Source organism: Blennius ocellaris (assembly GCF_963422515.1).
Source record: "Blennius ocellaris genome assembly, chromosome: 14".
Classification (NCBI taxonomy): domain Eukaryota; kingdom Metazoa; phylum Chordata; class Actinopteri; order Blenniiformes; family Blenniidae; genus Blennius; species Blennius ocellaris.
In genome coordinates, this window is record NC_137663.1 from 22,636,507 (window position 1) to 22,649,187 (window position 12,681).

The following is a 12,681-nucleotide window of genomic DNA, read 5'->3' on the forward strand; positions in this document are numbered from 1 at the left end:
CGTTGCGGCTCCGACCGCGCCCGACGAGACGCGGGCTCCAGTGACGCGTCCGCTTGAACCCGTGGCGTTGTAGTGTGCTGGAGGCGCAGCTTGCTTTGGACTGAAGTGCGTCACAGTTTTAAAAAGTCCATCATCCCACAGAGAAGATCTCCAGCACAGCGGTCGTCATCCTTCGCGTTTTCCCTGCGTGCTCGTTTCTCTCCGCAGTTTGGTCGGACGTGACCGTTTGATCCTTTACATTCTCAACAGCTCAACTTTTGCTCAAACAAATGCTCAGAAAAACATCAGGAAACTGTTGCCTGTGACCCGGCGCAGGGCGCCGACGGGGGGGGGGGGGGGGGGGGGGGGGGGGTGCTCTGCGCTTGTGTTCTGCTGTGTCTTGCAAAATACTGTATTTGTGGTAAACTCAAAAAGAATAACTTGATCCTGTGATCAATGCTTTTAGTCAGCAAATTACTGGAAAGACTGTTCATTTGCTGCGTGCAAACTTCACCACGGCTAAATTAATGGATCCACCTCCTCCGCTGTGTGTGTGTGTGTGTGTGTGTGTGTGTGTATATATATATATATGGCTTCTGCTCAATTATGGCTCCTTTTTTTTTTTCCCTTTTCCCCCTATCTATATTTATATATATATATATATATTTATCTATCCAGGCACTGTGAACATGGGTGAAATGTCTCATGTTGTAGTCTTAGTGTGTGGCGTCACCAGCTCATGGTGAGTGAATACTGAAGAAGTAATAAAATCCTTTCAAAGCTGCATCTTCTCTCCGGTCCACTGAGGAAAACGCGGCATGAGGAATGAAGATGTGCAAGTGGGGTTTGCGTTTGGAAAAGTGGAGGCTGGGGTGGGCAGGTTTTGATGTCAACAGAACAAAAACTACTATCCTGACTGTATTACGCATTAGACGTAAAAGCTTCAGGCCAATTACAGGTTTATTTGCAGAAAAGGTCTTTGTATCTCTGTTTTATTGATACAGACCTTGAAAAACTGAAAATGTGACTGGAAAATATCATTTATCGTCACAATAAACTCACGTTGATTGCACATTGCGTAGAACAGATGTGTGGAGTTCCACTGAGCTGCTCATTGATATGATGCTGGTTTACATGAGAAGCCATGCAACAGTCTTCGTCAAACCTTAATTAAACATAATTCTTACTGCATCTTTTCATAATTTTTTTTTTTGCAGTCGCATGTTGAAGTCACAAGATTATTTTGGACTTGTGAAAAGTTGCCGGAACATGTTCTCCGAAAGACCACCTGCCCCAAACTTCAACCCACACTAGTGTTCTGATGCGCTGGCGCGTTTTTTTTTTGGAACCACTGGAGGAGATCGCGACGACTTCCAAGCACATACCTCTTCCTTTCCGTGCTGCTCTCCCTCCCTGTCATTCTGGCTAGCTCTGCTTTGGGCTCACAGATTGCTTTGGCTGTGCTTTGGATGGCGTCGCAGAGGCAGACGAGGAGGTGGACGAGGAGGAGGAGGAGGAGGATGAACTCCATCGGGTCTCAACGCCGGTGCTCGTCATCTTCAGCTTCCGTCGCTTCGCCAGGGGGGCGTTGTCGACGCTCTTCAAGAAGAAGCCCTCCCGCTTGCCGCGGTTGAACGCCTGGTGGACGGAGAGACGAGAGACAAATGAAGGATTCAGAAATACGCGAGCTCCAGCTGTACAAAGAGTTTTGAGACGCTGAACGCACAGACCTTGTACGTAGCGTTCACGTAGGTGCGGACAGTCGGCCCGCTCGACTCCAACACATCTGGAGTGCACAGAGGAGTAGTAGACATAGACGCTGCGCCCTGCAGCCAGCTGTTCTCCTTCAGGTCGGAGAGCTTGAGGCGCCTTTCTGGATCCACCGTCAGGAGGCCTTCACAGTGACGTGTCGAAACAGGAAGCGAGGTTCAAAGAAATGAGCCACGGGGGAGATTGCATGCTGCCGTAACTTGCGTGTTTTCGCATGTGGCCGAATAAACAAACGTTCCCGTACCTTTAACAAGTTCTTTGGCGTCGTCTGAAACGCCCTTCCAGGCCTCTCCGTCCAACGAGAAATCGCCCTCTTTGATCTTTTGCATGATATCTGCTGCGTATGACGAGGTCATCCCGCCCTGCTCACTCTGGAAAGGCACCTGGCCTGATAGCATGGTGTACTGTTGAAGACGCACACAAGAGCCGTTAGCCGCTCCGCCCTGGCAGACGCGGCGGAAGAAAGGAAGCGCAATTACCAGGATGACGCCCAGACTCCACAGGTCGCAGGCTTTGTCGTATCCCGCGCTCTCGAAAAGCTCCGGTGCGGCGTACTGCAGAGTGAAGCAGGGCGTCTGCAGGGGGGCGCTGCCCGCCGGGCACAGCCGGGCAAATCCAAAATCTATGACTTTCAGCACAGAGTTCTCCCCGTCGTCCGTAAACAGCACGTTCTGCAGGGAAAACACAAAAAAAACCAGGACACGTTGATGTTATCTATTCTTTGCATTTTCTGTTCTCGGTGCTGTTCATCGAGAGGAAAGACTTAAATAACACGGCACGTGGATCAATGTGGTTCGGGCTTCATTCCTCAAAAGCAGAAGTTGGTGATTCGTTCACAGCTGCTGTACACCTTGTGGAAACCCACCTCTGGTTTGAGATCTCTGTGCACGACTCCAGCGTCGTGCATGAAGCTGACAGCAGAGACCAGACACTGTAACAGTTGACTGGCCTCGGCCTCGCCGAACAGTTTCTTCCGCTTGATCCTCTCCAGCAGTTCTCCGCCCCGCAGAAGCTCCATCACCAAGTATGTGTGATACTAAGACACAAAAAGAAGATGTTACTTTATGGTTTTGGTGGCGTGTGAAGCTTCATATGCAGGGATTCCCATCACCTTGTTCTTTCTAAAAAGAGGAAAAAGTGTACCGGTCACTGCACATAGGTTCCCTCCAACATACCTGATCAGTGTAGACTCCGTGCAGCTTGACGATGTTGGGGTGAGTCTCACATTGCTTCAAGGCAGCAATCTCTCTCTGAGTGTACGCCTCCATTCTAAGACAAATCAAATGTACAGTCACAAATGGTGACGACATCATCAACTCGTGAGGTATAGCAGCCGGTAGTCTCACAATGAACAAATAACTTTAAAAGTCACAATAACAGGCACTACTATGTTGAGTTGGTCAACAAAGATTGAAATTATTTCTAATGGCCTTTCGGTTCTAATGACGAGCTATTGACAGCCATTGCAGATGTTAAAGACTGTGCCACTGATTCATACCTTATATACAAATAAGCATCAATCCGTAAGGCAGCTTTGCGTCTCTGCTCACCTGCGGCTGACGATCTTGACGGCGTATTCGTGTCCAGTTTGCTTGTGTTTGCACATTCTGCACACGGAGAAGCTCCCCTCGCCCAGCGGCGGGCCGTTAAGACACAGCTCATAGTGCTGGAAAAACTGGGATTCCTGACCAAAAACAAAAGACAAACATGGAACATAGACTGAAAAGTCAAAATCCATGCAGGATTTACTGCATTTATATTTAATCTGCAACTCACTTGAAACATTCTTAACTTAAGCAACTTTATTTTTCTACTTCGCAAAACTTGGTGGTGGATTTTCTTTCTACGTTAACAGTGACAACTGTGAACTCCAGCCAGGTATAACTGCAGCGTGCAGGATGTCACCAGGCGCTCTGCAGTGTGAGTAACATCAGCAGGACTGACAGGTGCAAGAAAACCTACTGTGAGGCGATGGAAATGTCAGTTTGGAACATTTCTTTCCACATCAGAGTTTAAAAAGCCGTTTTCACATCCACACCTGTAACATGGCACTGCGCTGGACAGAAGCAGAAGCAGGTCGGTCGGCTCCAATCTGCGACTCCACGAAGTCTCCCATGACGGCGTTCTTATTGAAAAGGATGGAGGGAGCGATGAACGAGTACCCCTGAAAGAGGAGAAGGAGTCAGACAAGAGACTCTGCCGCCGGTGCCGGAGAGGTTGTTGAAAGCGACTACTGACCTGAAACAGGCGGTCTGTGCTCGGGGGCGTGCTCGCCGGAGAATACACCGGATCCATCCCGGTGAATTCCTCGGCGAAGTTCCCAACGTCCAGCTCGCTCTTCAGCTCGGGCTTGAAGGGGCTCTCCACCTTCTTCTCTGAGAGGTCGGCCCAGTTCAGGCCCTGTGAGAAAACACACACAAAGCAGGCGGGACAAAGTTACACCACGGTGGAAACGGTTGAGAGACTGGGGGGATAGAGATATCCGAGTGTCTGGGACCTTAAAGAAAGGATGTGCTTTGATGTCTTGGGCCCCTCGGGGCCCAGAGCCCAGCCTCCTGTGAGGGTCTTTCACCAGAACCTTCTTCAGCAGGTCCTGTGCGGTGGATCCAATCATGGAGGGGAACGGTGGGTCACAGCGTAATATCCGTCTGAGAGGAGGAGTGAAAACGTGATCGTTTTGTTTCCAATTAGACTACAGAGGTCAAATATGTTCTCGCATCCTTGCGTTAGTGTTTCCTGTTATAGTCTTTTTGTTTTTCAACAAAACACACTACATGTAAAATGTAACACACAAAATGAATGTCATGACAATCGAGATGTTTTAAGATGGACACCGTCTTATCAGAAAGTTAATGCAGCATACTAAAGGTCTGTGATATCGTTTAGATGGACAATCGAAACAATTCTCCCGCGATTGATATCTTTTGTCTGCGGCGCCCATAAAGTACACACAGTGTGTAATGGCTTTTAGGATCGCAGGAGATGACAAAAGACAACCCTGAGTTACACCCTGAATAGACCATCGAGTCAATTCAAGTGAACAAATGAAGTTCAAATGGAAAGATTTAAATGTGGGAGTACTTGCAGTAAACCAACGAACACAAACAAGAGAACAATATTCACTAAGCAACAGTGTTTTTCGCCCTAAAACACCTAATTTATTAAGTGAAAACATCTTTGGTACATGATGGATCCATTTATGATTTATGGGACCGGAGTAAGCAGCACTCACTTTGACACCTCGCTCTGGGAGTTCCTCTCTCCCTCCAAGGTAAAAGGAGACGCTCCTGTCAGCAGCTCGAACATCAAGATCCCAAGGCTCCACCAATCGACTGACTGAAAGGGAGCACAGGGTGAAAGCATTAAAGAAGGGAATAACAATCCAATCTGAACGGCTGAGGCACCCGCTCTCTGGGTTTATCTGGAACATTTAAATCTTTTCCACGACAAAAACGATTACTTTGAAACACCTTGAATCCAAGAACCTGCAGCCCGTCAATTTCAAACTGTTGATTTCAAATAAAGAGCGTCGAAGTGTGTGCCGATTTAAAATAGACCGTGCTCTCGGTTTGTATGGGATTTGTGGGGGTTCGACGATGAATAATGGCATGATTGACAACACACGCAGATAGAAGCGTCGAAACGGGGGTTTTGTGTGCGTGACAGCTTTTGTTCACGGTGGAGAGATTGGACTTGGAGCACAAGATGAAGGAAGAGAACATGGTGTTGAACGTGTTTGTGGAGGAAGTCAACAAGCGTATTGGGAAGCCACAGTGTTAAAAATACAAAAAGTCAAAACTCAACATTTTACATGAAGATTAGAAAAAAAAAAAAAAAAAGAAAAACAGGTCTTTACCTTGCCATGCCCCGACTTCCCTCTGATGATCTCAGGAGCCATGTACTCAATAGTGCCACAGAAAGAATAAGTCCTCTCCTTCTGCGATGGCCACAAATAAAACCCCAAAACAATGTTTCAGGATCAAAATATTGGTTCGTAACTGCACATGTACAAACATCCTTGTGTTTCCTTGTAGTAACGACTGCGTACCTCCTCTTCCAGAAACTCTTTGCTCAGTCCGAAATCCGTCAACACGATGTGGCCTTCGCTGTCGAGGAGAATGTTTTCCAATTTGATGTCTCGGTACACAATCCCGAGCTGTAAGAGAACGGCGAGACGTAAAGAAATATGAAAAACATTTTTTTTTACCGGCGATCAAAACAAAAAAGCGACAGTAATCGCAGTATTTTCAGGTGTTGTCATCGTCCCACTTGTAATTTGCGAAACAAGTCTGGCAGCGGTCGATGTGAGCGCGGCTGTGTGTGTGTGGGGGGGGGGGGGGGGGGGGGGGGCTTCTGGGACTGGCGCCAAGGACTGAGGGCGACTAATTGACACAGGTGTGTTGTGTTGGTGACTCGTACACACACACACACAGGGACCGAGAGCATGTCAGGCCGCCGTGGCCATTGTTTCTGTCAAGCTGGGGAATGTTTGGAAGGGGGGGGGACAGACAGAAGCGGGACGCTCGGTGTTGGTGTCCTGACGAGAACCCGAGTCTGGCTGCGGAGTCCTCCGTGATCACACTTGTATAAACAGCTGCTCGAGCAACAACACAAACACAACTCTTAATTGTGGCAATAGCTTGGGGGCGACAACACTGGTCATCTGCCCGGAGCGGACACTACCAAAGAGAAACTCATAACGAGCCAAGATGAGAGATAATTTTTACAACCTGCAAGCACGTACGGTCGCGACATCATTTATTTACATGCTTTATGCTGAATTTTCCACTCACAATAATGAATCAAGACTCAAACACAATTATAGATAGAACCATTATAGATAACACAGTTTAATGTTTACAGCACCTGTTTCACATGCGATATGAATATATATGTTTGATAATAAGCAAAGTAAATAGATCAAGTAAATCAAAGTGTCAAATAGTGAAAATACATTTATACGAGGCAGTTTAGTTGAGTCTATTGTTCAGCAGGTAGACAGCCTGAAGGAAGGAGCTCCTCCTCATCCTCTCTGTGTTTTACTGTCTGGCAGCGGTAATGCCGCCCTGACGGCAGCAGAGACAACCGGGCAGCTCAGAACGCAGAGAAATACTGCTGATCGCTCCAATTAATAAAACTCTCACGAAAGAGCCTTGAAAACACACACACACCACCTTCCCCTCAGTGGTTGGGTGCACATGCTGGAGGAAGACGCGTGGATCATTTAAGGACACAGGCGCATTCCTATGTTTAGAACACGAATGCAAAGCTGCAGTGCTCGTGAGGCATTTTTATGTAACTGTTTTTTTTTTTTTTTTTCTTCTCGGCCCTCACATGACAGGAACAGACTACCTGCCTTCCATTCAAAGACAAAATCATCAAATAAGTGACTCATTCAAAAGAGGAGACACATCAGGACAAAGAGCCTTCAGGGACACAGTAGGGAAAAAAGACAGGGGGATCTGGGTGATGCCTTCCAAAGACATTTCATTTTTATCATGATTTTGGCCATAAAATGAGATAGTTAATTCATTTTTGGGATATTAACTTAATAATATGTATATACAGATAAAATATATTGTTTTCTTTTTGTATTAAATGGACACAAGGCTAATTACTTTTCATTAACTGATGGCGAATGGTTGAGTTGATTAAGTTTGTATTTCCTCCCCCGAACAAAGATGTTTGAATAATAATACATGGAACAGTGTATCTTCACTCCATTTTACATTTGAAATAAATACAATTTATTCATATCATATATTTGAAATTAAGAAGGGTTCTAGCTTTTACCATCTACAGATTCCACTGGCTGGCAACAACAAAAACTTCTAAACTGATAAACAGGACAAAGTCCATCTTTTAAGCAAAAATGAGTTGATGGTGTGAAACAAAGCCGGGTGGTTGTGAGAGTTGGAGGGGCTGCGAGAATCTGCTGAACTTTGTAATAGGAGGAAGACAGAAACAATGCATCTGCAGTGGTTTTCAATCATATATGTCATTTCACCCAAATTCCGTGTTATTTTGAACAATTATGAGGCTCCAGTCTGTTACATCAGAGCATCTCACATCTGCACTGACACACCAGAGGAGGCCACAGCACAGTGTGATCACACCCGTCAACCTCGGCTTAACCTGCAGTAACTGCGAACCTAAAGAAGCCTTGCAAGTGGTCAGAAAGAGGCCAGAGGAACAGCCAGCATCTTGTGCTGGCTGCTCCTCCAATTCAATCAATGACCAATAGAGTGGAATATTTAGGACTGTGGAGGACTCTTTGACATGAGACGAGAGACGCGTTGCGATCCTCAAACAATCAAGACAATAACTTCTCTGCGGATCCGGACTCCCCGCCTCAGAGCACAGCTCTCGTGCGAGTACAGATGTGCTGCGGTTGTACCTGCACTGGCACTGTGGGGGTGTCTGCTGGAGGGACTGCAGCCCCCGTGTTTTCTTTTCATTTCTATGGCCACAATGATGCTTTGTCCGAGGCTCTGTGGCTCTTGCCTGCTCCCTTTTGGTTTGCTGTTTGGTTTGAGGACTTTCGCTCGTGAAATGAATGTAGAGTTGTGGAGAAAGATATCTTGCTTCCATGGAAACCGAGGTGTACTATGTGAGCTACAAATAAATCATTCTCATTCTGACCTGATTTCCCTGGACAAGAATCTTTTCAAAGATACCATCAACTGAAAAAGTCATTAACTGAATGACTGGCTCGTGAAAGGAAATAAAGGGCACGTGTCACTCCAGGTTTTTCGCGGGTTCAAGAAGCAGCCGACCTCAGAAATCATGATGTGCTGTGTCTGTGTCGGTGTCGTGTGGCTTTCTTCAACTCTGGAGAGCATTGACTACTTTCTTCGGAGCAGCACTCACCTTGTGCAGGTGCTCCAGAGCGAGAATTATTTCCCCGATATAAATCCTCACCGCCTCCTCAGAGAAGTGATCCCTCTGGTACAAATGAGTGAACATCTCACCGCCGCTGACGTAATCTGTGCGCGCACACACACACACACACACAAACAAGTTACAATCGACAAATCCAAACGTGAGGTACGAGCTTAAAAAAAAAAAAACAAGTTGTAAAAAGGTTGTTTCAAGACCAAAAGTGCCTATATTTAGTGCTCCACGACTCACCGAGGATGAGATGCAGTTTGCTCTGAGTTTGGAAGGCATAGTGAAGCGTGACCAGGAAGGGAGACTGGCGGATATGCTCCAGGACCTGCCTCTCAGTGCGAGTGTGTTCTGTTGTCTTCGCCTTCTGGACGATAGCTGCTTTCTTCAACACCTGGAGGAGAGAGCAATAATAAACACAGCTCACATTCTGATTGAGTGATGTTGACCATCGTACGTCCATCCTTTCTTTTTCCCGTCACAAGGCACTGAGATCCATCTCAGGAGATTCAGGGTGAAGACAGGAGGAGACACCCTGAGCCAGTCTCACAGAGAGACAAACACTTCCGACACCGACACTCAACATAAAGCCACTGATTAACGTCAAACGCATGTTTTGGACTGTGGGAAGAAATCAAGAGTACCTGGAGAAAACTGCACAGGGAGAACATGCAAAATCCACACAGAGAACTACGACTGCTTGATATCAGTTTAAGGTGATGATTTGCAGAAAAGATAAGAAATTATGTAGATGCCTATCTTTGTGCTTATGAGATTTGTCCTTCGTTGGGACAGTGTCCCCCTAATTTACTGCTGCTGTGACTGGGCTGTTTGGATTCTTCCAATTTTAAATCAAATTTGTTTGAAATCAAGGAGCAGTTTGTTGCCATTTTTTTGGTTCTTTTATTGTGATTCTGGTGCTTTTGTTTGTTTTCATAAAACTCTGCCACAGCACACCGACAACCCAACAATAGACATTAGCCCTTATTCTTTGTCCAGATTTTACTTGCTTAAAACTCTTCCACCATCACAATGTCCACTTCGCTCTCGCCACACGCTGTGACCTCAGACACCTACAACTAGAGCAGTTGAGTCTGTTTCTGCGCTGTACGACAACAGTAAACACACCTGAATAGAACCTGAACTGACGCATCATTTATATGTTCTGGATTTGAAGTTGTGACGAACAAATCCTACCTTCATGGCGTAAAGCTGGCCTGCATCATGGCCGCTGTTCTTCCTGACCAGGAACACTTTTCCGTAAGCTAGAAAGAGACAAACAAATACAATGTGAAGTCAGACAAAAAGGCGTTAAATCACCATCACCTTGTTCCTGAATCCGGCGTGGAGGCCACGGTTTCGTATATTCAATGCTCACCTCCAGTGCCCAAGACTTTGAGCAGCTCAAAGTTCTCCATGCTGACTCTTTCAGTGTGACCTGTGAGGTTAGCTGGGAGACAAAAGGGGGGAAAAAAGGGTTTTTTAATGGCCTGTACATTCAGAAAAGGGAAAGCGTACACATTTCAAAGCACACGTCTCAAGACTTACCTGTGACGCATCACACTAACACGGCAAATCACAATAGTATAACGAAAGAGACATACAATCACTTGTCTTTCCATCCTCCACACTGTTTCATAATACTACATGCCGCGCTCTCGCAACCTGTTGTACTTAGATGATGTCGCCCTCGAGTCAACATCACACCAAGTCACTCATTCCTGCTGAAGGCAAACATGCAGTCACAGCAGTGATTATAGAGCAGCCTGACCTGCAGCTCGCCTCAAAGCTTCAAGCTCAGAGTGCATCAGCAATTCTCCACCTCATGTGGAGTCAAAAACGAATGGTCTCTCTTCAAATGTAACTTCAGTCCATGCTCACGTACACGAGCAATAAACAAATTTGGTTTGTGATTCAAATTAGTTTGATATAAACAGCGTAGGTGTGATCATCTCACATTTGTATGATTTTGCAGTCGAGCATTAAGTCCTGACGTTTCTGCATGGCAGTCATTGTTGTGCGAGTGTCTGTGAATGGGTGACTGTGACCTACAGCGTAAAGTGAATTCCATTCACCATTATTCCATTTATAACTGCAACAGTAAAAGACAGTCTTTTTGGCAGAATATCCAGGTTGCGATGCAATAATCTCAGGGGCCAGCAATCTGTAATGTCCACAACCTGGACAATTGTGACTGCATGTTGTTGTAGCATGATCCTGATGACGAAATTAATTTATTAAGAAAGTGATGAGTTCTATGTGTGTTTACTGAGTACCCCAGGGCAGAATCACCTGTATAAGTGGCTCACAGAGAAAAAAATATATCATTTCTTCACATAAGGAATTGTAAACAAGCAAAATAGAATAATCCATAATTTACTTACCATTGGTGATCTGATGTTTGACAGTGCAAGCCTTTTCATTAGTTTTCCCATCGGAGTCATCGCTGCTATCAGAGCCGTCCCCGGACATAACTTAAAGAGGAGGAGGCTGAAGCCTACACACACTGTTTACTGTTGTTGTTGTTGTTTTTACCGTTTACAAAAAAAATAATTAAAGCTACACACGCACAACTATTCCAAATATTCTATTACACAAGCATCGTGGAGACTCACAGGAGTGTGATCGGAGCGAAGGGACGCCCGTTTTCGAGACAATGCTGCTGTTGCGACATTAATCCGCTCGCCTCTGACATCCTGCTGTTTATTTATTATTCTCTGCTGTCACTGATTCAAATCAATCACGGAACCGTACGAGACGCGCCGCCGTGCTCGGGTTTCCGCGGCCGCTCGATTATTTACTGCCCTGGATTACTCACAGCAGCCGTGTGTGTGTGTGTGTGTGTGTGTGTGGAACCAGAAAGATTCGGTCGGGACTATAAACAGTTGGAGCGGCTAGTGTTAGCATTAGCTGCTCAGCAGAGGTCCCTTTTATGCGCAAGTTAGCGGGAGTTCCAGTTTAACAGCGTCGAATCCGCCGCTGTGTGTCAACGGTCACGGCGCCAGCAGCCACGGCGGCGGGCGGCGTCCCCTCCGTCGTGGTAAAAGGAGAAAGTAGCGTCAGCAGCTCGACAGCGGATTGTCAAAGTTTGAACGTTAGCTAGCCAGCTGCTGTGTTGACTGGCCTCTCCGGAGAACACGGACCGGAACGGCTCGGAACGGGTCGCCTCGGCTGCTCCTCCGCGGTCCCCTCGACCTCCGGCAGAAGCAAAGACGCGGTTATCCGTAGTGGAGATGTCTACATTTTACTTTTCTTTTTTTTTTTAAGTGTTCTTTTTTTTAATTTTTTGGCCGTCGTGGGGTGAACCAGCTCGCGACAGGATGCTTTCGACACAACCTGGGCGACGGTCGGTCACGTGAGCTCCCGGTGTGGGCGGAGCCAAGCTCGAGGAGACCTCTGAACTGAATAGACCCGGTTTATTTAACCCGCTGCGGTCATCGCGTGCAGGAGGGGGGGGGGGGCGCATAGAATAAATGCCAACTAGTCTATATTATATAGAATGTATTATTTTTGAAAATATCCAACTTACTCATACCTTTTCATCAGAGTTAGTTTTAATATAATATTTCTAACATGTTTAAATGAATTGATTGTTAAATAGGTGGGAGCTAAAAATAAAAAAATAATGTACTATATTACTTATGGAGAAGGTTTGGTATCTAATATGTTATACTTCAAAGTGCTTCCGTACCTACTGTTTGGGTGATAAGTGTACACTGTTGACATTGATATCTGCTTCTGAGCATGTCCGAAATAAAGAAATGAAATTAATTATGTTGCAGACACTAAATTTACTCAATTCAATAAATCTAATACAATCTGCCTCACCTTTCACTGCAGGTAATAAATGATCCGTTCTGAACTGCACTAATTGGAGAGACAATACTGAAAATAAGACTTACGGCTGCACATTATTTATTAAAGCAGCATTTGACACCTCCCATCCTGAAATGAGTTGTAGAAACAGGAGTCAGAGTGATTTCACTCCGGATGTGAATCAGATGTGGTTAAAATGAACTTTCTATTCCTACCACCCGTCAAACC

At 45.9% G+C, this 12,681-nt stretch overlaps 1 protein-coding gene across 1 annotated transcript; it reads right to left on the reverse strand.

The window, feature by feature from the left end:
• Positions 1-342: 342 nt before the first annotated feature.
• On the reverse strand, positions 343-11,967 carry rps6ka4 (ribosomal protein S6 kinase, polypeptide 4). Its single transcript, XM_080509210.1, has 18 exons — positions 11,022-11,967; positions 10,016-10,087; positions 9,835-9,902; positions 8,881-9,031; positions 8,620-8,735; positions 5,798-5,905; positions 5,606-5,686; positions 4,982-5,085; positions 4,247-4,397; positions 3,988-4,149; positions 3,788-3,913; positions 3,300-3,433; positions 2,925-3,018; positions 2,615-2,785; positions 2,229-2,420; positions 1,994-2,153; positions 1,710-1,873; positions 343-1,617 (listed from the first exon to the last, which is right to left on the reverse strand). Exons 1-18 carry the CDS (start codon positions 11,107-11,109, stop codon positions 1,405-1,407), a joined length of 2,355 nt encoding a protein of 784 aa, XP_080365336.1. The 5' UTR covers positions 11,110-11,967; the 3' UTR covers positions 343-1,404.
• Positions 11,968-12,681: the final 714 nt, after the last annotated feature.